The 24,741-nt window shown below is 41.2% G+C and overlaps 1 protein-coding gene and 1 pseudogene across 2 annotated transcripts; one reads left to right on the forward strand and one right to left on the reverse strand.

The window, feature by feature from the left end:
• Positions 1-6,556: 6,556 nt before the first annotated feature.
• LOC135701157 (stAR-related lipid transfer protein 7, mitochondrial-like) lies at positions 6,557-23,028 on the reverse strand. Of its 2 annotated transcripts, none has more exons than XM_065221858.1 (6): positions 22,529-23,028; positions 21,853-22,192; positions 8,435-8,601; positions 8,014-8,364; positions 7,821-7,947; positions 6,557-7,023 (listed from the first exon to the last, which is right to left on the reverse strand). In XM_065221858.1, the coding sequence occupies exons 1-6, from the start codon at positions 22,745-22,747 to the stop codon at positions 6,779-6,781; spliced, it is 1,449 nt and encodes a 482-aa protein (XP_065077930.1). In that variant the 5' UTR covers positions 22,748-23,028; the 3' UTR covers positions 6,557-6,778. The 2 variants fall into 2 exon arrangements, with proteins under 2 accessions (XP_065077930.1, XP_065077931.1); XM_065221859.1 differs by lacking the exon at positions 6,557-7,023 and adding an exon at positions 7,412-7,553.
• Positions 15,440-17,109, forward strand: LOC135701092 (uncharacterized; annotated as a pseudogene).
• Positions 23,029-24,741: the final 1,713 nt, after the last annotated feature.

Here is a 24,741-nt window from a genome sequence, read left to right on the forward strand (position 1 = left end):
ATGATAGAAGTGCGGACGTGGGGCAGAGTGAAGAACTTGATTCCCTTTCTGACGATGACCGCTACACCACCCCCCCTGGAGCTGGTGCGATCAAGCCGGATAATGTTGTGGTCAGGCAACCAGAAGCTGTCACCGGACTTTAGATGGGTCTCGGTTAGAAGGCCCACGTCGATGCTGTGCTTGCGGAGGAAGTTGGCAAGCTCAATCTCTTTTGCTCTTACAGAGCAAGCATTCCAGGTGACGATACTTAGCGGTTTAGACGCCATACTGGATGATGAACTTACCGAGCACTTGGATCTGTTCGGGCTTATTGCGGCACTTACGAAGAGCACCGGACATGTTGACGAAGATTTCCATCAGTTCATCCGCTGAGAACAGATCGGGGTTGTTGTTTTGCGCTGTTGGTTGTCTCCAGAATCCAGGGGGGGATGGAGAGCTTTGGCCAGCAGAATCACCGGAAGTTGCTTGAGCGGAATGCACCCGTGAATTCACTTGCCTTTGCTGAGGAGCACGAAGGGGCGGGAAATCCTCCGTCCGAAATGCCGGGACTTTGTCCTTCTTGCGTCCTGGTTGGTTGTTAGTTGCCGCCTGTTTTCGGATGCGTTCGAAGTCCTCGCGTTTGGAGCACTGTCTGTCGGAACCTCCGCAGGGCAGTCGGAAGTGGCGTGGTCTTGAGCGCAATTGCCACAGCGTGGCTTAATGTTGCAGTTGCGGGTGCCGTGTCCAAAGTTCAGACACCGTTGGCACTGAGTCACATCACGATGGCCGCCACGGTATGGCTCCCAGCGGACGATGATGGAATTGATGGAGCGGATGGCCTTCAGCGCGTTGAGCGTCACCGTTCCCTTCTGGAAGTGTACCAGGAAAAGGCTATCCGGATACGCCTTCACATTTTCGTCCTTCCTTGTCATCCGATAGACGGCACTTGGGGCCAGCTTGTACCGGTCCCTGATTTCAGCTTCGATAAACTTCGGGTCGAAGTTTGGTAGGCCCCTAATGACGACCTTGAATGGCTTCTCACCGGGAATGTCGTGGGTGATGAATTCCACCTTGGAAGTCCTCAGGTGGGCGACGACCAAGTCATACTCCGCTTTGGTACGGAGCACCACCTTGGTGCCGACTCTGCCCAACTTGTATTCGGGTTTAACGCCCAGCGTCGCTAGATCTGCGATGAGCTCATTAAGATGGGCATTTTTCACTACCAATGGAGGTAGCTTCACTTTTGCCGCACCCGGGCCGGCAGAATTTTCGTTGCCGATGGCGTCGCCGAAATCACCGATGTCGCTGGCGTTCGTCGCAGTGACATCGGACTGGCCTCGATTCTTCTTTCTTTTCTTGCTGCGTTTTTCCAACACAGCTGGCTGGATATTCCCATCCATGGGGAGAACAGCAAACCTGTTCGAGGTAGGCACACCGGAGCTTCCTTCACCTGGGTTCTGGACCTTCGCCGGGCTTCGCGACCGATGCTTTCCCATTTCGGGGCACACACACACGCACGACAAACCGCGAAAGAGAGCGCGAACACTATCGCCACGAACTTTTCAAACTACTCGAGAGAGCGAGCTAACACCGAACTGAACTGCTTGACGATCAAGCAGAGAATGAGTATGTTTTGCACGGTGATGCATGCCTCTTTTAAAGCGGCGAGCGTTGATGTGGTCGTCGCTGATTGGTGGATGTTGTAGCCTATTGATGCTCTCGTTCTTCGCTGCTTGTTGGTCGTGTTCGTATCAGTTGACTTTCGGCGGAGACGAAACACTAGCTAGGATTTGTTTTACTTCATATTTCACAAAATTCCAAAATTTTTTTTCGTCCAGGCAATTAGCTGTTTACTTGAGCTTGAGCTTGAGCTTGATTGACCGCCCACGGTTGCTACTCTGTTACTGCCAGATCAGCTGTAATTACACAAAGAACCAATAGACGATGCTTGGGACTAGCAATCATCCTCAATGTGTAAAAACTGGTGATCTTAAATTAGGCAATACCAGCGCCGGCCGCGCCCGAACACAGGTCAAGAAAGGAATGGGAAGGATTGTGTTGACATGGAAGCCGAGAACACCTCTGCACTTCCACGAGGAATCACTGAGATGTTGGATAAGAGGGTTGGGTTTGCAGCAGGGTTCGTTTTGGTAAACGATAAGCTGAATTGATGTCCTAACGATCATATAACGCGAAGGAGCTTGGGACTAAACCCACGGTCTTCTGCTCAATAAGCAAAAACGTTTGCCACTAGGCAGACGAGCACCTTTTTAATCACCGAGTTGCTGTTATTACCATGTAGTCATATTAACAAATAAAACGATTGACGAATCTTGAATGTGGATGGGCCTGAGATTAGACTCATGATGTTCTGCTCAGTAAGCAAAAACAGTTGCTCTAAGGCCACCGAGCCCCTCATATCACATAATACCGTTGCTCAAATTTTTGTATCCATTCAAACCCGGAACCAACGACAACAACTAGTTTCGCAAAATACACGATACACAAGCGATTTTACCATAAATCTCTTTGATATGTAAGGACCTGGGACCGCGTTTTTCTGCTCAGTAAGCAGGCCACTGTAACCGACGATCTTTCAAATCCGAAAACTAAAAACTACTAAAAAGTACTTAGGCCTTCATTAAGTTCCACTTTCACGCGACGTTCAATGACAGGGTCCTATCCAGGATTACATCTGAAAAATCCAAATCTGGCCAACGCCCACCTAAACCTGTTCTAATCCACCTGAAATGACTAACGAATGGAAGACTTTGACTACCCAGCCATGCAATAGTCTCATCCGTGCCTTATGGCAACTTGATGATTCTATTGCGCTCATCTTTTGGCACCACCCAGGGGAGACTTGGTCCTGTACCCAATGCTTAACTTATCTCCATTCCACTCAGCTACTCGCAATTTCTTGTGATATAGTGGGCGGAATATTATTATATGAGACAATTCAATGCAGACGTCTTTCCAAATTTGGCAGATCGACAGGTAATCGGTGAGTTACCACGATAGTTGCTATTCAACAACTCGACAACGTCCCATCGCTATCCCATTGCAGACGCCAACGAAATGACGTCATCGAGCTATCGATCAACTACCCTGGTTATCGCCTGGTACCTTATAGCACGATGCTAGGAGGCGAACCGGAAGAATCGATGAGCTACCTCTCCCCCACCAGGCAATTAGCTGTCTACTCGTTAAATAGTGGTCGATTTGCATGATACCACAAAAGTTCAAATAATGCACTAAGTGGGTTTTACTTCACTCCCCATCAAAAAATAAATAAATAACTGAACTCAAATATGAATAACTCTTACTCAATTTTGAGTCGTTATCATTGGCCGTACATGCGGAATTTGTTTAGGAAAGTATTTCAAGTGCTGGTTGGTGAAGTCGTATTGCAAAGTGTTACAACCCTTCTAATAAGTATAAGAAAAGTACGCTATGTAGGGGTGGATAGTATTTAAAAGCAATCTGTTGCATTACGTAACATTTTAATGGGCCCTAGCAATTCTTTCATTTATTGAGCATTACACGTTTTTAAATATGTTAATAGCGATAAATGATATGCTTGTACTACTCTGATACATATTTGAATGTACACGCATTGTAGTCATACAACTTTTGCTTTATGTATTTGAAGCACAACTTGGACCTGAAAGAGATTAAAAAAAAGTTCAAATATCAACGTGTTGTTAGTAACATAGGGTGTTGCAGAATGCCTAAGCACGATTTGAAAAAAAAAACAATAACGAAACCTTGTTTACAGCAAATACGATTCTTATTTCGTTTTCATGTTCTCTATAGTATACTCTTACAGTTAAACGTAGCTTCAGTCCAACAATTCATGTGTCATGTGTCCGCAAATATGCTTTGGTCAGGACCCAAAAAGTTTCGTTTGGCCTGGCCTGGGGACAGTTTGGTGGATTCATCTCCTTGGGTACGAATTGGACTTTGTTGGCTTTATACCATGCTATCGTGTCCTTGGAGTAATGAACCGACGCCAAATCCTGCCAAAACAGTACTGAGGCGTCGTGTTTGCGGATCATGGGTAACAGACGCTTGTTTGAACACTCACGCACTTAAACATCGGTTGTCATTGTCTCCATTGTCACAAACGGTTTGGAAAGCATACCACACTCACAAATGGCTTGCCCATAGCATTTTTTCCGTTTTTTCGGAAAAAAAACGACTTATCCGCGTCGTCAACACTTCGGTCATCACGAACGGTGTAGTACTGATCACTAGGAAGAGTTTTGTAATCAAATTTAACGTATGATTCAACGTCCATAATCTCGAACACCGATTTTCCGCACAGCAACTGGTCGTATAAACCTTTTTGACGTTTAATAGTCTTTCTCTATCTAGCATACATGGATGAATGAACGGTTTGTTTTACCACTAATCTGTTTCCCTCTTGCTCGTACTCGTTCGATTTAAATGGTGTAGTAGTGTGCGCCGATTAAACGTCAAAAAGCTCTATAACTTCCGAGCAAGGTGGCCGGACCTACCAATTTATCGGTAGTCCTATCGATTTTCGATAAAACTACCGATTCACAGATTTTTAGTAATCTTGAAAAATATTCATATTGATTTCGACACGTTTAAAGCAGAAGAACTGAAAGACAGTTACACCCCCCCCCCCCCCCCCACCCCTTCCGCTAACAAAGGTTTCAAGTATCGGGAAAGCCTTCTTCAGACGGCCTACCGATAACTACCGATAAAAGTTTTGAGAAGCTACCGATAATGACAAAAACAATCTGGCCACAATGCTTCCGAGCCCTCGGTTTGACGGATGTGGCTTGTTTTTACCTTCGCTTTGGCTTCTTCTGCTTCTTAAACGTCTTTAGACCCATTCTTGCCTTGGCCCTCTGGACATTACTTTTCAAGGATCCCAATTTTCTAGCCACGTCTCGAACCGAAGCCCTTTTCTTGCGAGTGAAAGCTTGCACGATTTTCCGGTTCAGATTTTGGTCAGCAGGGTTCGGTTTACCTCCAGGTTTTTGCTTGTTCAGGAAAGTTGCTTCATCACCATACCAACAATCAATACGAAACTAACGATTTTAAATTGGCTCACCACTTTAGTAGCCTATTGGTCCCAAGCAAACGATTAACGTACCCTATTCTAGTTGAAATTCTATTACTACACTATGTTTGTTTTGATTCGCTATGAAAGTTTGACAGATAACATCAGGGGTGTGTGGATTCATGCAGAACATGCAGGGGTGAGTGAAATAGCTTGGGACTGCTTGGGACCGTTGTTCTGGTACTGAGTGAGCCAAAAATAATAATGATTTTCTTCGGGACCCAGTGGTCTTAGAGTTACTTCTATGACCATACTTCCGAATCGCGTTTCGAACGGTTCCGATGCTTACACCTTCCAATTTCACTAATTTACTCAGAGAAATGTTAGAGATTGGGCTGAAAGTCTCCTTAATAATGATATTTAAAAGAAAATGGGTATAGTGCACCATTTGTGCACGATCTGTTTGCGCTTTTGCAGAGAAATGCTTCGCATTGTAACGGAAATGTAAAGAACTGCAACTTACGATACACGAAACTGTTGGTCGAAATGTAAACAATGATTCAGCGTGATAATCAGCTGTTTAAACGGCATCTGAAACAAACAGGGGTGTTCGAAAGTCGTGCTTAGACATTCTGGGACACCCTTTATTCACTTATTCATCTTTATGTAAATCCGACCTGAATGATTCATTATTGTGTGCTAGATCGAGAAAGTGCGAACAAACGTCAAAAAACTTAAAGATAAACGCTGCACTACACGCTAATTTAAACGCGTTCAAGATGCATTTTACCTAAAAGGTGCTACGAATTTTTCATCGGCGTGACATAAATTTATTCGGCGGCGTAGAAGATTTTACTTCGGCGGCGGCGGCGTGGCACGGCGGCGCACAGGTCTAATCTGGGCACACTTTTTCAGCTATTCAGGCAATTAAATGCGCGAATATTTTAAAGTAGATTCTGGTTGTTCCAGCTGAAGATTCCCAATGCTCAAGATTTTTGAAAAGTTCATAATACAAAGACGCTATTGATTAAAAGTGGACAAAGGAATTCAACAAGTAGTTTCGGATAGCTTTACAACATTCACAAGGCACCTTTTTCGTCAACTGCAGTATTCTAGTTGTAGTAGTAGTAGTAGATTGATGTATTGTAGCATTTTCAAAAACCGATAACTAACTATTTTTCGACAAATCCTAGCATGTCGTTTAACTCTGGTTCAATGTAGGTTTTATTTGTGATCAAGTTTTTGAAACAATGCAAAGATAAGTTTATATATATACAGAAAAAATGACATATAAATAAAAATAGAAAACTTTCGACTCACAATTTCTTATAAACGAGTAATATTGCATTGTTTTGTTTTTCTCCTAGGTATAGGTTGTTAAACTCCGTTCCGCAATCTGGGGTAGTTTTCCTACTGTAACTAATCACAATATTTGGTAGAACACGATCTAATCGCTAAGCTGCTGCATAATTACGTTTTTTTCTCGCGCAAAACTTTGACTTGCTTCCGCAATTGCTATTGTTAGGGTTAGGCTATTTCTCATTTAGGTGGTTAATTTTGTTTGCATCCGAACAACCCAAAGATGGTAATGATTTGTTAAACTAAAAGGTACCTTTGTCGAGTGCGATCCTTGGGAAATTTGCGAACGAAAAAAGTTATTGTAGTCATTGTAGTAGGAACTGATGGCGCCTAGGCCTTGAACGAAATTATGACTTTATCCATTAATCGACTGCAGCCTATCTTGAGTCAGTTCAGTGCAGTTCCTCATATGAAATATAAATACGAATAGAGATAACTCCACCAGGAAGATTTCTGCGCCGATCCACAGTCGTCCTGCGCTGTTGATGTTGTTGTTGGTGCTGTTGCTGCTGGTGGTGGTGGTGGTAGAGTTTGTGATGATGCGGTTGTGGTTGTTACACTTGTGTTGAGCTCTTTGTTGGATTCCGCCTTCGCCGGTTGGCGTATCAGCGAATATGATTCGTTTACTGGCGACTGGGTTTTCGGATTGGCTTGATAGTTTGTAGGGAGAGATTTGTGGGTACATTTTCCATACATAAGAGAGCAAAATGTTGGTAGTTATTGAACGTGTGACATGCTAGGAACTCACGAACGGAGTGCGGGTTAGACAATTATTCTGATGGGGAAGTCGGTTACAGTTTGAAAATTAACCTTAAAATAATTGCTGCCATCTATGCGTCATGAGTGTAAACATTCGCGACAGATGGTGAAATCCGTTTTTACATTTGGGAGACATAGATGGCGGCTGTTAGGTTGAAATCAAACTAATGTCGATTATTTTGTTATACAGAAACACATATGAATCAATGTAACGTGATTACGAGCAATACATAGTAGCTACTAGCTAATATAGTATGAACTTCAATCCAAATAGGAACGTGATGTAAATTTAAATATAGTCACCTTTTAGCTTACTGGCGTGTGTACTTAATTATCACAAACTAATCAACACGCATTTGCTTAAAGCATCATTTGATTCTAAAGAAAACGTAACGCCAAAATTTCAGCTTCTTTTCAACTTCTACGATCAGTAACACATGTAAAGGAAGGCAACCCGATTATTTCACAATTCGTTAGTCCGTGTAGCAAACACGAACAACAAAGTAGGAGAGGATGAGATCCATTTGTGGTGAGCAAGCATGAGGGTATGGACAGGGAAAAAAACAAACGAGAACATAAAAACCACAATGTAGTAATGAATTTACACCATGTAGTAGCGTCTAAAGGATGAGCCGCTAATTAGGAAGCCCATTCATATGGAACAAAGAGAGGGACAAACGGGACTTACCTTCTTGGAGAGTGGTACCGCCTTCGCTTTCGCTTCTTGCCTGCAGGTAATCCTCGTTGCTGAAGCCGGGTAGCGAATCCGGTGGGTACTCGAAACCCGGATCCCGGTGTTTATCCCAGAATTCCACCTGATAACAAGGGAAGATAAATCTCATTAATTCAGGAACCTACGCCTCGAAATTCTCTAAACATACAATCCTCGATTCATTCTGCTTCTTAGCCGAGGCGTAGTTCAGCGTCGCCTGGTGCAGCTGACCCAAAAAGTCCGGCATCTGCTTTTTCGCCACCCAATTGGTGATGTACTTGGGAATCGATAGGCCCGGATTATCGAAATAGGTCAGAATGAACGACACTCCCGGTTTGCTGAACATGCCGGTGGTCGGTTTGATGACCATAAAACTCCAGTACTCGTTGACTCTTTGGTTGCTCGGTTTGACCGGACACTTGGGATGCTGGACGCTTTTGTTGACAATGACGATCACCTTCTTGGAGCGGTCCACAAAGTAGCGCCGGTTGTAGACGTAGTCCCGGTTGGCGAATAGTTTCTGCAAGTAGAACAATATTGTCAAGAGTTGGGAAGGTCGTTTGGAAGACAAAAAAAAGAGGTAAACTTACCGGCCATAGCATTTCCCAGTAGATGATACTGCTGTTGGATCCCTTGGCAGCGTCTTCGTCGACGACCTCCAGGCTGACGGCGGTGTTGTCCCATTTTTTCCTATATTCGACATCAGTTTGAACGTGCAGGAAATCCTCCGCCGTGATGTCCGGGTACTCTACGTAGACTGTGCAAAAATGAATTGGAAATTGAACTCTTTATTAACAAATTAGTTTTCAAAAACTAAAATCGATTTGCAACAAATGTAATGCCCTAAAAACCATTCTTATTTTCCCGTAATGATCAATTAAACAATTTATTAAGTTGTTTTTCGAATTGACGAGTACAATTTGCGTGAATCATGATACTAACCCGCATAAACGCGAACCATCACTTGATCTTACCGATAATGGTTATAAATTATTTATAATCCCTCCTAAACTGTAACTGGAATATATCGTGAATTGGTAATCAGTAAATTACAGGCAACCAATTCGCGATATATTCCACATAAAGTTGATCGATGTTACAAAACCATTCGTGGACCTTACTGACTACCATAACCATTACCATTAAAGTTCTCAAACCATAAGTTAAAAGGTTCTAATATAGTTCTCTTTCCGAAAATGTATGGAGAAAACAAGAATTTGGAACGGTAATGGTTCTTAACAACCCATTATTTGTAAGGTCCAGTTCCAAAAAACCATAATCATAAGGTTGAAACTTTATCATTAAACGTTCATGTGAAGTTCCATAACCATTTCAGTTAAAGTTTAGCAGGGATTATAAACAATTTTTAACCATTTTAGGTAAGGTCAATTTATGGTTCGCGTTTATGCGGGAATGCAATCTAGAAAAGTTTATCTATTTTACGCAACGCGGTGCGACATGTACACGGTAAGAAAAAAGTACCCAACGGCCAGTTCATTTTTACCTACTTTTGATAGTTTGTCTCCTTTTCTCCGTCTAATGTTGTCAAAAACGGAGGAGCAAAACCACCCAACAAGGATAGTAACGTGTGGGAACCCAACGTTAAGTATAATCATATTTACCTAATACATATTGGGTACAACTAACTTACTTTTGGGTAGAACCGAAGACAACAAATCAAGAAGACTGGCAACTTTGCCAGAATCCAAGCGACAGATATAGTAGCGCTGCACTTGAGTGAAGGTAGAAGCAACGCATAGAAAAATGAGCAAACACACAACCCTTCTTCTGAGGTTGTAATCTTTGCTATCAAGTTCGTTCGAAGCATTTACCTTTGAGCGGCAGATGACGCGATTGTACCTGTCTCATAGCGTTTGTATGAGAAAATGGAAGAGTTGCCAGTCTTCTTGATTTGTTGTCTTCGGTAGAACGCTAGTGGAAAGTTCCATACGAATTGCACACAAGCAGACATGTGAATTGTCGCGTTTGTCATTGACGCACGACTTGATACATTAAAAATGATCATCCTGGAAAATTCTTGTCAAACAACAATTTCTTGTCGCACGTCAAGATCAACCACGACAAAATCAAGAATCCCTCCAGTCACGACTATCTATTCTAGTTCTATGTCACTCATACTGTTCCCTGTGACAAAGTACTATAGGTCACACTCTCGGCTCTGAGCTCGATACAACTTTATACCCTAAAGCAAACTTCTTCGTTCATGTCCGAATGTATGGGTTCTGTCTCTTCTTTCATCAACCAACCAAATTGAAAATGTCATTTAAAAAGGAGCATCACGGCAAGAAACCATTCATACGGACGTCAGATTTCAAAAAAGGCTGGAAATAATGTTAATTCCCTTCAATATTGGTATTTCCGGAATCGGAATTTCAAGATGGCAGCTTCCGGTTTCAGAAAAAGTGTGAAACACTGCCAAAGCTCCTTCAATATGCATATTTCCGGAATCGGGAAGACGTCTAGAGGCCAAAAATCGATGCCTAGCGCCATCTTGAAATCCAAGATGGCGGTATCCGGTATCAGAAAAAGTGGGACATCGATTTTCGGCATCTATCCCTGAACCCACCGAGCTGTTTTGGCTGTACCTTTCTCGTATACATCCTAGCGTGAAATCGGAATCAATCGAGAAGCTGGTCAAAGGTTGTGTACAGTGCGATGATCCGATTAAGGTTGTGCCGCTAGTTAAAAAGGATCCGACAACAGCCTTATGAGTTACATATCGTACAAAGTCGGATTGACTCCTAAACTACGTGAAGTTGCTCTTACATTGGATGTATGGCCGAAAGGAATTTTGTTCCGTGAAATTGAAGACGGTTCAAAACACATGTGGATGCCTCGTTTGAACACACCAGTCATCACGATCTCTCATGTTCCGGGACCTTCCGAGTTCTCAACTCCCATCTCCGGACTAGACTAGAGTATGCTGATTCAAAATGGGATGCCGCGTTGTGAATTGGAGCGCTGTAAAGCAGAACGCACTGCCTGTCGCATTATGGGAGACCTCGAACCATTCGATCCAGTCACGCTAGCTGTTTCCCGCCATCAAAGTCGTTCTATTTCCTGCCATCAGCGTTGTTCTGCACCTGCGGTTGAGTTCGGTGGTGGGGTCTCCCAACCATCGTTTTCAGGCAAGTATGCATACACTAGTTACAGTAATTTTCCTGATCAGCTTCCGTGTTCCAGTGCAACGCCTCAAGCATCTGCCGGCTATTTTCAGTTGAGAAGCACTTCTGATACTGCTCATTCACAACATCCACTTTACTGTTCGAACAATCCTAGTTCATCTCCGGGACGCACAATAGACCGTTCTTTGGAAGCTCCTGGTTCCTCCAGCCCAGTCATGCCGTTTCCTGCCAGCGTTCAGCATAGTCGTCCTGGACCTGTGGCTGGATATGAATCAGGAGTCTTCCACCTTGCCTCTACAGGCAAGTACAATCAATATATTGACTATTCACTGCCTGATGCCGATCAAATTTTCAGCAATACGGACTATGTTAGTCATTGTGATGATGCCTCTGTAACTCCCAATCCTGGGAACCCGGAACGCGCCGTAGAAAGTCCCATGGAAGCCCCCAATCCCTCCGTCTCAGTCCTGCCATCAGCAGCCTTCGTTCATCTTAGTCGTTCCGGACCTGCTGTCGGATGTGGAGAGGGGGTCTTGCAACCCACTCTTCTACCAAAACGCCGGTGGAATGAATTCTGAGGTTGAAGAGTACCGCCTGCGAAACGTGGCTCGATTATCGAACGCTTTCCAGTCAAGTCTTCGGTCCTGAATACGCGGTTTTTCGTTGCGATCGGAATCCTATCAACAGCCGTAAATCTACTGGTGGAGGTGTCCTTGTAGCTGTCCGTGGCGGGTTGGAGGCAAAGGCCATCGAGAACGATTCATGGAACTATGTGGAGCAGATTTGAACAGCTATCAATCTGGGTGATCGCACACTATTTTTATGTGCTCTGTACATTCCACCTGATCGAGTCCGGGACAATGAACTCATCGATACGTCTACGTTTGGTGACTTCAATCTGCCAGGCGTTTCGTGGAGTCCATCTCATAGCGGATTCCTGTACCCAGATCCTGATAGCTCTACATTTCACGCAGGAGCTATTAGCCTTCTCGACAACTACAGCGCAGCGATGCTTTCTCAAATTAACCATGTAGTTAACGAACATGATCGTAGTTTGGACCTCTGCTTCGTGAGCACACAGGACAGGGCTCCATTAATTTCCTCGGCTCCTTGTGCACTAACTAAGCTAGTTCAACATCACCCTCCTCTAACTGTTGAGGACAAACTTGTGCGTGATTTAGACGATTATCCTGCTACGGTTTCTTATGACTTCCGTAAAGCTGACCACCGTAGCATCATAGATGTATTGTCTAGCATGGTATGGGAGAACATCCTTGATCCAGATGACGTTGAGGCTGCAGCGCAAACCTTTTCACATGTCTTGGCATATGTCATTGTCAGATACGTCCCGAAAAGAACTCACCACAAAGTGTCTCACCCTTCCTGGCAGACGAGAGAGCTACGTAAGTTGAAGAAGTCAGTCAAGAGAGCAGCATTGAGAAATTTACGAAGTATCGCACGCTTCCTCTGAAACTGCATTATGTGAGGCTGAATCACATGTTCCAGCGAGTCAGTCGTGAATGCTTTTCAAGTTTCCAACGAGGCATCCAGCGCATACTTAAGCTACACCCGAAATCCTTTTGGAACTACGTGAACGAGCAACGCAGGGAATCCGGCCTCCCATCGTCTATGGAATTCAACGGAGAAGTTGCTGCCACTGTTCAGGACATATGACACCTTTTTTTCCGAAAAGTTTGCCAGTGTATTCACTAATGAGATACTAACTGACGACAATATTAACCTGGCTGCCAGGAACGTTCCAGTAAATGATCAAACGCTGGGTGCAATTGATGTTAATGCTGATATGATTTCTGCTCAAGTCATCCTTCAATCCTGGACCTGATGGAGTTCCATCTGTATTTTTGAAGAGACATATTGCTAGTTTGTTGATTCCGCTTCAACGCCTGTTCCACATGTCTCTCTCCAGTTTCTGTTTCCCGTTCACAAAAAGGGAAAGAAACGGGCTTGTGGATAACTATCGAGGAATTACATCGTTAAGTGCCGTTTCGAAGCTATTCGAGCTAGTGATTATGGAACCGTTGCTGTCCCATTGCAAGCAGTATTTGAGTGCTGATCAACAGTCGGCCGCTCAACAACCACCAATCAGCTGTGTCTCACATCGTATGTAACCGAAAGCATGTCGGATCGGATTCAAACGGACGTTATTTATTCAGACCTATCCAAAGCATTCGACAAGTTGAACCATGCTATTGCGGTTGCTAAACTCGGCAGGTTTGGTGTATGCGGTAATCTTCTGAGTTGGTTTCGATCATATCGGTCGGCAACTAAAGGTTGCCATGGGAGATTGCAGATCAGCTAGCTTTTTCGCCACATCAGGTATACCTCAGGGAAGCCACATGGGACCGTTAATTTTTATACTGTACTTCAACGACGTGCATCTGGTCATCTTAACTCCTCGGTTATCATATGCAGATGACCTCAAAATCTTTCTACGAATCCGCTCCATTGCTGACTGTCACTTTCTTCAACGTCAGCTGAATGTATTCGCTAGTTGGTGCAGTTTGAACAGAATGGTAGTGAACCCAGCCAAATGCTCCGCTATTACGTTCTCACGAAAACAACAACCGATAATATTTAGCTATGACCTGCTTGGCTCGACAATCGAACGCGTGAATCAGGTGAAAGACTTGAGTGTGATCTTGGATTCGCAGCTTTCATTCAAGCAACACATTGCATATGTTGTTGATAAGGCGAAGGCGTCAAGAACTTTAGGGTTCATTTTTAGGATAGCTAAAAACTTCACTGATATCTACTGTCTAAAATCTCTCTATTGTTCGCTTGTTCGATCGACACTTGAGTATTGTTCAGCGGTTTGGAACTTAAACTACAACAACGGTGCCGAGAGAATTGAATCTGTTCAACGTCGCTTTCTTCGTTTTGCGTTGCGTAGATTGCCTTGGAATGATGCGTTTCGATTACCAAGTTACGAAAGCCGCACTTATCGACCCAGAACTTCTCCCGGACTAGAAGAGACACAAGTAGAGCCCTAACCGTGGCCAATATCCTGCAAGGAAGGACAGATTGCGAGGCTTTCCTGAGGCAAATTGACCTGAATGTTCAACCCCGACCGCTTCGTAATAACCTTATGCTAAGACTGCCTCTACGTCGCTTAAATTATGGAGCATACGGTGCGATTTGCGGACTGCAGAGAACATTCAACAGAGTTGCATCCGTTTTCGACTTTCATCTCTCCCGTGATGCGCTTCGTCGAAAGTTTTCTTCTGTTTTTCGCCAGCACAGGGCTGGTAGCGCTGATGCGATATAATAGTAGTGACTTTAGTGACTAAAATTACGGAAATAGTGACCAAATAGTGACTTTTGAATAATAAATAAGTAACCAATAGTTACATTTATATGATGACTTAGAAACTCAAATAAGATTTAATATTGAAATAAACTATTTTTATCGTGGAACTTAAAATGAAATTTCATGATTTCCTCTAATTATATCGAAACTCTCAACGGAATCTCCTATTAAGAGCATTAGAAGTGCAATTTCCGGATTTTCCCAAAGATTTTTTTAAATGTTACTGTTAAATAGGGTTAAATAGATCATTACAACGACAGCATTTTTTTTTATCGAAAATCTTGAATTTGATTCTGCCATTGAAATCTTTAAAATTTTGATAGGGTAAATGTTCCTATAGTTACGGTAGTACCAATAGTTGCGGTATTGCTATAAAAACATATTATATCTTTAAATTAAAGTCAATTATACTTAAAATGGATAAAAAAAACACAAACATTAAACGTTTTCATGCTTTTTATCACAGTTATTGCCTTCTTAAAAACACTAGGTGTCAAAAAATTATGATTTTTTATTCAGCTGACGATTAACTGCACCAACCGCTAACGTTTTCTGTACATTCTGCCTCACATTTTTAATGATATTTCATACCGTATTTCATAAATAATATCAATATATATGTTCCTACGCATCAGATACTATGATATCTACCATACAGAATGTGAAAATCGTTCAATAATTTGATTTGAACCTTTAATTTGGTGCCTCCATTATTGGAACACAAATTACATTACGTTCCTTTAGTTGTGATATATTCCGCACGTTCGGGCGCACTGCATTGCTGTAAGCTGTAAGTTTGACAATTGCTGCCGCAGCTCTTGTTTACCATTTATTCGCGGCGGAGAAAATTTATTGTCTTCCTACTAATCTTCAAGTTTAAATATTTATGTAAGTTAGTCATTATTATAGTCTAATCGTAGTGCATATTTTAGCGAAATGTGTTTTGGGGCTGTTCATAAACTACGTAGACAGTTTAGGGGGGGAGGGGTTGAGAATTATCCACGGCCCATACAAATTTTAAATTTTTTGTATGGACAATTGTCTACGCAGGGGGAGGGGGGTGGTCAAAAATCCCAAAAAACTGTCTACGTAGTTTATGAACAGACCCTTTTCTTTTAAGCATGGTAACTGAACGGCAAAAGAAAAAATCATCACGCAAGCGTCGGCAGTACGATGAGAACACCGTGCGGCAGTGTATTTTGAACGTGAAAAATGGTAAACAAACCATTTACGGTGCTTCAAAATCCTTCGGTGTTCCGGAATCCACTATCAGGTTTCGCCTCAGTGACAAATGGAGCAAGAAGGCTCGGAAAGGTCCGCAAACAGTGATGTCGAAAGATGAAGAGGAAAAACTTGTGGTGTGGCTCAAAGAAATGCAGAGAAAGGGTTTTCCGGTCGTGAAGGAAACACTCTTTTCGAAAATCAAAACATTCTTTGATACTACATCGCGGCCAAATCCTTTTCCGAACAATGCTCCTGGTAAGTAGATCTAAGTTCATGGTGGCATATTTATTTAACAAAAATATTTGCAATTTTAGGGCGTAAATGGTTTAACAGTTTCCTCCAGCGACATAAATCTATTTCACTGCGAACGCCAGAAGCTGTTTCTACAGCCAGTGCTAATGTATCCGAGTGTAATATTCGGAGCTGATTCACCAACGTGGATTCGTACTTAGAGGAACGAAACCAGTCCGATATTCTTCTCGATCCATCAAGGGTCTATAATGGTGACGAGACTTCTTTCTTCCTTCATCCCAAAACTAAAGCAGTACTAGCTGCTCGTGGGAGTCGTAATGTTTATGAAGTGGAACACGCCAGCAGTCACACGAACATAACTGTGATGTTCAGTTTTGCAGCGGATGGCTCTATTGTACCTCCGAATATCATCTTGCCAATGCAAAGGATTCGTGCTGACTTATTGCGGACATTCCCAGCGGACTGGGGCATTGGAAAAAGTGCCAAAGGATGGATGGATGCTCCTAATTTCGAGTTGTATATTCAGAAAGTTTTTTATCCCTTTCTTTTGAAAAAAGGTGTAACATTCCCAGTAATCTATTTTGTTGATGGGCATTCATCCCACATGGCTGTAGATGTGGCTGACTTGTGCCTCGATTTAGGAATAATACTTATAGTATTGTATCCTAATACCACACGAATAACTCAGCCTGCTGACGTAGCCATCTTTAAACCTTTGAAGAATGCGTGGAAGGCAGCAGTATCTGAGTGGCATGATTCAAATAATGGAGAAATTCTCACGTTAAATTACTTCAGTACGGTTCTCCAGGAGGCGATGAAACGAGGAATCGTGAAAAACAGCATTATAAATGGATTTAAAGTGTGTGGGCTGTACCCCTTCAATCCAGACAGTATTGACTACAGCAAGTGCATTGCCAAGTCTGCTGTATCTGCTCCCAATCCAGAGGCATCATTGGTATGTCGAGAAGAAAGTGTACTACCCAATAGTATTGTTGCTCCCACATCTTCAGAATCACAATTTCCTTCGTATGTTACGAATTCTGTGCTCATTCCTTTCAAGATCATTGAACTCGCCTTGAAGGACATTGGTGAAAAGCGTTTGCAAAAGTTTGTTAGAAACAATGATTTGACCGATGATGAGGTTGTCATCAAGAACATGTATGAAAAACTGTTGAAACCATTTCACTCGTCACCATTGCTTGCTGGTACGATTGATTTAGAAACCCAATCTTCAATGCCTGTTTCGGATCAATCTGACGATAATCATCTAAGTCTCACGACTGAGCAAATTCAGGACTTTTCAGGTAACTCGTGATTTATTTTCATAAAAACAAGCATTGATCTTTTTTTTTACATAACTTTATAGTTAATCTGCCAATTCTCGATAAGAGATCAGATGAGATTCAAGAATGCATCTCTTTGGAAGTGATAAGCGAATCAGAACCAGCTTTAAACAACGACCTCTGGAATACAGCGCTTGAATTATATACGGATAATTTAAGCAATACTGGATTAAGCGAATGTGTTAAAATCTTTCCTGTGTCACACGATATCACCATAAATTTAACTGATGCCATAGCAGGTAAATTTAAAGTTGTATGAATTAAAGATTTTGATGCATAAAATTATAAAATTTACAGATAACATTGCTACTTTTATCAATACGTCCCTCAATGCCTTAGAATGCTCAGTAGAATCATCTAGCATTGGCACAGGTACGCATGTTACTGAACAAGAGAAACACGTTTTGGTAGATATTTCTAACGAACAACGAGGTATGAAAAGGAAGATGAGCATTTCCACCTTTCTTGAATTAGGCTAAAAATCTCTATAATAAAGACTAAAAAAAAAAAAAAAAAACCTTTCTTGAATGTCCTGAAACTCCGAAAAGAAATCGTGTTCATCGAAATTACAAGCGCAAATTTTACCCTGTACTTACGGCAGGTGAACGCTTAGACGAGATTCGGCGAATCGAAGATGAGAAGATAAACACTGTTCAACAGAGGAAGGAAAAAGCTGAGAAGCGTGCTGAACGAAAAATTGAAACTGAAAAACTGAAAGCAGTAACTCTTGAGCAAAGGAAGAAAAAGGCTGAAGAAAAAGCTGAAGGAGAGAAACTGAAAGCAGTAACACGTGAACGTAGACGTCAGGAATCGGCCATAAGGAAACAGGAACGTGAAAATTTGCGACAGGAGAAGCGAGTAAAAACAGCTGCGATGAAGCGTAAAAAACGCGAAAAAACAAACGTGTTTAAAAACTTGAATCTTATGTGCTCGTAAATAATCTGCATTGTTTGTATTTTTAATCATTTGTTCCATACTTTCTTTTGAAATAGATAGAAACGCTGATCTGAAAACTTATTGGTTTTCATCTCACCATTTCATTAAATCCAATAAAATATATAAACTGCGAATTAGTTATGCTCATCGCTTTCTTCCTGACATTTTGGCGCTTCTGTTGCGTGTGTTTTATATGCATTGCATTGCTGTAAATTGAATGTTGAGCTTCCCCAGCTTCGTTAAGCAATCAGTAGTATGGGGAAGCCTTAATGCTCGCAACAAAGTATTCTTTGAGGCATTTTCTTCCATTATTACGTGAGAGCTTTCGTCAACCAATTCATGAATATATATTTAATGTATGGCATGTACGATGGAACCCTGTTACCAATGAATTTGTGAAACTGTCCAACCAGTATAATTTATATATCATTTGAGAATCAAATCAACCCCATGCGGTTTGATAATACAATGCATTCATATCCCTTATACACAAGTACCATATACGAAAGGTATTTTAAATGGTTGAACCATATATAACGCAAATATAGGAACATTACCGCAACTATAGGAACAAATACGTTCAGCTTGTCATAACTAATTTCAAGCTCCAAAAGACTTTATTAAGTAGGTTAACGCTGTTAAATGATAGAAGAAGATTCACACTATCGGAAAATGATAAAACACTTCAGTATTATGCATTTTATTGTATCATAACTTAGTGAAATGAGAATTAATTGTGCTTAGCTCCCCCACTATTGGGTCACTTACCCTATAACTTTGATAATTCGCTAAGAATATTTAATAAAAAAAATTTCAGAATTATCTCAAGAACTTTTTTAGAATTATTCCACTCCTCTTAAACTTTGCAAGTTTAACAAAAATAATATTTCATTCTGGAAATTCTTTGCAAAACAATGGAGAACATTCTTGGAAATAGATTATTTTCGGAGTTGGAGATGCTGAACGTGGACATTTTAATAAAGTATAGAGTTGATAGTTCCGTTGTACTACGGCAGTGTGAAAATTAACCACTTCATTCGAGCAGATAAAATGACGTTTACTACCACTCGAACTTTGAAATGAAACATTATTTTGAGATTTTTTCTTCTAGAACCTCGAAAAAAGTAGCCAACATTTGTGCGTTTCACAAAAAAATAGACTCCGCCACACTGGCAAAAGGGATGATCGCCGATTTGCTCATGTACCTCCTATGTGCGGAAACAGTTCAATCAATTGTTTCACATTCAAATCGCCATCTGACGTAAGCATCTACCTGATTGCTATACCTGATTCGTAACTTCTTAAAAAATGACCTTTGCTCGCTTTCTACTTCTACTTTCTATATACAATTTTCGCACTACCTCAATACTACTCAACTCTATACTTTCATCTTCTTATCTATCGTATAAAATGTTCACTTTAAGTCTGATATTTGACGTTAAGCATCTCCAATTATTTAAATCGATAACTTCATGCATAAGATAATAAATCATAATTAGTTAAAGTAGATTGTATTTGATTTTTTAATTATTCTTCCAGGATTTCCATGAAGGTTCTTCCAATAAATCTATTTAAATTTTACTTGAATTCTCCTTAGAATTTCCATGAAATTAACATCAAATTTCTGCTTAGAATAATCTTGAACTTCTCCCCTGAATTATATTGGAAATTCAATTCGTATTCTTCTCAGAATTCCCATGGTATTTTCTCAGAATTCTCAAAACAAAAATCCATTTCAGAATAACCTTGAAACTCTTCGAAGAGTTCCTTTGAGAATGAATCCTCAAAAGCCGATTCCATTGGAATTCTTCTCGGAACTTATTTCGAACTCTTTAGAGTTTTCTTGGAAGTATCCTCAGAAATCATCCCAGCTTTCTTTTATAACTTCCTTAGTGCCAAGTACTCAATTTAAAAATGTTGTTGATATTTTTTCCGTTTCACTCTATTTTAGTTGCGAAAAAGTGACTTTAGTGACTTTTTGGTTTGAAAAGTGACTTTTTAGTGACTGACTTCAAAATAGTGACAAAGTCACTAAAAAGTGACCTGCTACCAGCCCTGCCAGCAGGAGTAACTGACTATAAGATATATTCAAAGTGTTTTATGTTACTTCATATGCGAAGTTTGCGATTTTCAGAGTTGGTTGGAAATGCTGAAGCTTTAGTGTGATAATTTATTAGCTAGAGAATGATCTTTAGAAGAGGGCAGGTGGATAGTTCCGTTAGAGTACGGCAGTATGAAAATTGAATAGAAGTTGAAAATGAGCGAAAGGCCATTAATGCGACAGTATAAAGTCAAACGCACATCTTTTGCCTAACCTGTACGATGTACGCGGAGATTTGAAGTATGTCTTCAAATCTACAGGCAAAAGATGTGCGTCCTCCTTCTGCTCATAACTGAGTGCGGCTGTGGAATAGTTCTAGCGACGTTTCATCACTACCTAAAGCCCCGCGTTGCGAGAGCATTTCTAGTCGATGGTGTGTTATAATGCAATTCTTCTTTACCCTAGAGTCGGTGTATAATGAGTCACGCCAAGAGTGAAGCCAAGTCTACCTATTGAACTGTCCAACCAGCTACCTATCGTAAACAAAGTAAACAAACATTACGAAGCTATGAGAGGTCAACGAAAGGTATTGCAATAAATATGATCGAAGAAATGATCATAATCACGCAGTGAGCATTAAATTGTCATGGGATACGTTTGGTAATTATCAGTAATGAGAATTTCTACTATTTTTTTGATAAGATAATTTGACAAAATCACTGATATAATGATTTACTACAGCCGCTATTTTTTTCTCGCTAGAAGTCATTTGAAGTTGATGTAGAAGTCCTCTGTTGCCAAGTGAAAAGAAAGGGAATCTTTCGAAAACCGTGATGCGAGTTCAACTCGTTTTCTCTTGGCTTGACTCATTATACACCGACTCTACTTTACCCAACTATTGTGTTGCTCCTCTCGTCATGACCAACGTGGTCATCTCAGAGAGAAAGCAATAGGGTGGCTGTTGCGTGCTGTACCATCATCAGCATTGTTGACGGGTACCCCACCTTGAGTTGTTACATTCAAAGTGTTTTTATGTTATACAGAAAGGTCTATGATTTGTGTTTTTTGACGAGTTTTTTGAGTTCAACTTTATGCCATGATGACTTACAAAAAATATTTTTGCACGTTAATTTTCTTTAAAAGGAGAGTTGAAGCAATACAACGTTTTTGCTGCAGTAAAAAGACTGAAAGAGCCGTTAAACCCTTCAATCAATTTCTTTAAAAGATTAGAAGAAAAATGTTTTTTTTTTAGATTTTTGATATCTTTTTCCAATATTTTTAGAAAACTAAAAACGTAATTATTTTTTTTCGTAGCTGTAAAAGTTGCGTTAAGACGAAGCGTTATCAACTGTCAAACTCCGTAGGGTTGTTCTCAATCCACTTTCATCGGATAGAGTGTAGCCACACTTCACGGAAGTAACAAACACTTTGATTGAATGTGATTTCTTTATCAAATTAATGCACTGGTGCGGTGCAGTTGGAACGTTTGAGTTCATAGTGTGTGAATTCATACTATTGAACATCGATCATGGATTGATTTGTTCCAGTTAAAATTTTATTCTAATAAGAGAACTCTACCAGTATAGGGCTCCGCTAATCAGTCATATGGTAAATCATGTTCGTCGGGGTTGAATGGTTATAGCAACTATTCGATTGTAAGTACATGCTCATGTAGCATATCCCGGGTCGATAGCATGATTACCATGACTTTAAATAGTAAATTTAAACAAACCCCTACCTTTGTAAGCGTACAGCCCCGGTTTGACTTCCTTGCGCCAGGTGATCATAGTCTTCTGCTCGATGTACGGTTCCCAGGCGGTGAACTCATTCTGCTCCTTGGACAACATATCCGTCACGTTCCGAGGACAGCTACAGTACCGCACTCCCTCCACTCGGCAGTCGATTTGTTTCCGCTTCTGGCACCGGGGACAGAAGATGGTTTCTTTCTGCAACCGATCGAGGAAATTGAAATCGTCAAAGTATTCCTTCACGTCTTCGAACTCGATTCGTTCCCGATCCCAGTCGAAGGCAAGCAAGGCCGTAGACGACAGCAGGAACCCTTTGGCATGACGTTGAGCCTGGTGTGGAAGTGAGAAGAAAAAAATTACGTTTTATTTTAATTTGCTAAATTGCTCATTGTTTACGACTTAAACCTATCTCCGTGCAAAGCAAGGCGAATAATATTTACGTGCTAAAAATATCCTTCCCAAGTGAATAAAATACAATCAGCACTTTCGCTTGCACCGTAGCCGTCGTCTCGTCGGCCTTCGGTGAGGGCAATCGGAACGAAAGTGATAACAATGATCGCAAGCGACTCCCAAATAAAGAAACCAGACGCCGACGACGACAACGGGTGTTATGTAAATGCCGTCATGCCCCTTTATAATTCCTTCGAATGAAATCCCTGTACGCACCTGTCCGCGGAATCGTCTCAGCAGTTCTCTCAAGGCTCGTTCCTCCCAGATCTTGGCGTACAGGGCCAGAATCTGCTGACTCCGGCGAAGCTGCTGCGCAAAGTGAAACTCGCACTGGGTTGCCCACAGGCGGAGGATGCTCGGCGACTGATCCCGGACATTTTTCCGCAGATATCGATTAACCTTCCGTAGCACTAGTACGTTCGAAAAAAATTTCATTTTCTATTACCTACCACCACCGCACGACAAACACTTGAGCAAACGGAACCGCGGAGAAAATGCGCATAATTCGCGAACCGACCGAAAAGGTGAGCTTTCGCTGATTACCTGGAGCGGATCAATAACATTCACTGTTTTGCCGTTCCGAATGGAGTTAAAAGCACTTTTGGAACACGGCCACTGGACAAAAAGTGTTTGGATTTCGAATCGAGGCTAAAAGAGCGATTCGATGTGTGATGCAACCGTGCACCTCCCGAGTTTTCACGCGAATACATTCGTTTTGACTGGTGCTGCAGCTAGTGTCATCCTCGCGAATGCGATGACAGCTTCGAAGTGCACTAAGTGTCAATACTTTTGTGTAGAGAAGATGCACCGGCTGTGTTGCAAATGTTGGACGGTTTTGTCATCTGTAATACGTTAAGTTGAAAGTTCGCATTAATGAGTAAAATTTAACCCATTTTGAAGAAAAGTGGCATAAATTCAAGCATAACCCTAATGAAAAAATACCAAACCCGAACAATAACCCAAATGATAGAACTATTCCACAAATGGTTCGAATGATACGCAGAACACGTCGTTAAGCAAAATAACCATACAAATTTTATTAGTGAACTCATTAAGAACAAAATTGATAGAATTAAAAAATATAGATGGCAGGCATAACATTTGATAACGGCACAAAAGCATTTGTAAACAAAATTTCAAAGGCCCTTTACACGCTAACCAAAGTACGCCCACGCAAACCAATACCACTTTCGGGAAGGTGATAGTTGCCCCTATCTGATTATGCTGTTGGTTTGCGTTGCGTGAGTCGGCGGGAAATTCTGTTAGAGGCGAGCTATTTTGTGTGCAGAATGTGTAAAAAAGGAGGGACTTCGAATAATAATCTAAATGCATATATAGAGGTACCAGACATGTTTTGCACTGTAGTGTCCTCTGTGAAAAATTATAGGAAAACAGATTGTGTGTAGTTTCCGATCAATGCCACCGCAACCAACAGCAGTGACATCTGATGGAACATGAATGCAGAAGCTTGAAAAAATGATTAATTTGGATACAAATCCCTGCGGCCGAATTGTATTTTGTTTTCTCCACCCGTCTCTCCTTCTGAGTATTTCTAGTACACACCAAAATTCTTAAATTTTGTTCGGTACTTTTTTTTGCTGAATTTGGTCTGTAAAATGTCATTTTTACCGAATGTTTGGTAAAATTTGATGTTTTACCACTTTCCAGTAATAAAAAAACTGGATTTCTGTAATTTGCAGAAAATTACCGAAAACTGTATATAAACATTACTGATCGAAACTGTAAATGCCTGAAATCCCGCAATACTGTCAAAAATTGACGAATGTACTGTAAAAAAAAGTCTTTTACAAACCAGACTGTAAAAATTACCCTTCGGAGACGAGCCAGCCAACGGCTGAAAGTCTCCTTAATAAAGAGATAAAATAATAATAATAATAAAAATTACCGAACGGTTTGTAAATTGTCTATACTGCCAAACTCAACATTTTTCCGCCATTTTAAAATTGAATATTGTGCAGTTCTGCGTAGTTAAAGTGCGCAGTTAAAGTAAGTGTTAAAAAATGGAAGACATATTAAAACAAATTGGAGCTCTTGATGGAGGAGCAAGAGATCTTTTCCGTAAGTAAAATTAAAATACATTTGTTTTTTTCATTGTACTTTGTAGATGGATCTTCAGATGCATGAAGATCCCATCATTTGTTTTTTCTGCGGTCGGCCGATTCCGGGCTATATAGAGGGGCTCGGGCGCCATGTTAATTGGCACATTGAAAAGGGCCATTTAGAAGAAAATTTCGCGTTTTATGATTGTACATACCCAAGATGCCAAATGCGCTATCAGCATTTGCGTTCCCTGAAGAGGCACATCAAGGAAAAGCATCCACCGAGTTCAGAGCTTGAAGAAGCATGGACTCCAGGTGAAGCTTCGTGTTTCACATCACAAAGTAGTGAGCAATTCCCTGAAGCAAATG

Source organism: Ochlerotatus camptorhynchus, unplaced genomic scaffold (assembly GCF_037179485.1).
Source record: "Ochlerotatus camptorhynchus isolate MF236.1 unplaced genomic scaffold, CSIRO-AGI_Acam_v1.1 ptg000150l, whole genome shotgun sequence".
NCBI lineage: Eukaryota > Metazoa > Arthropoda > Insecta > Diptera > Culicidae > Ochlerotatus > Ochlerotatus camptorhynchus.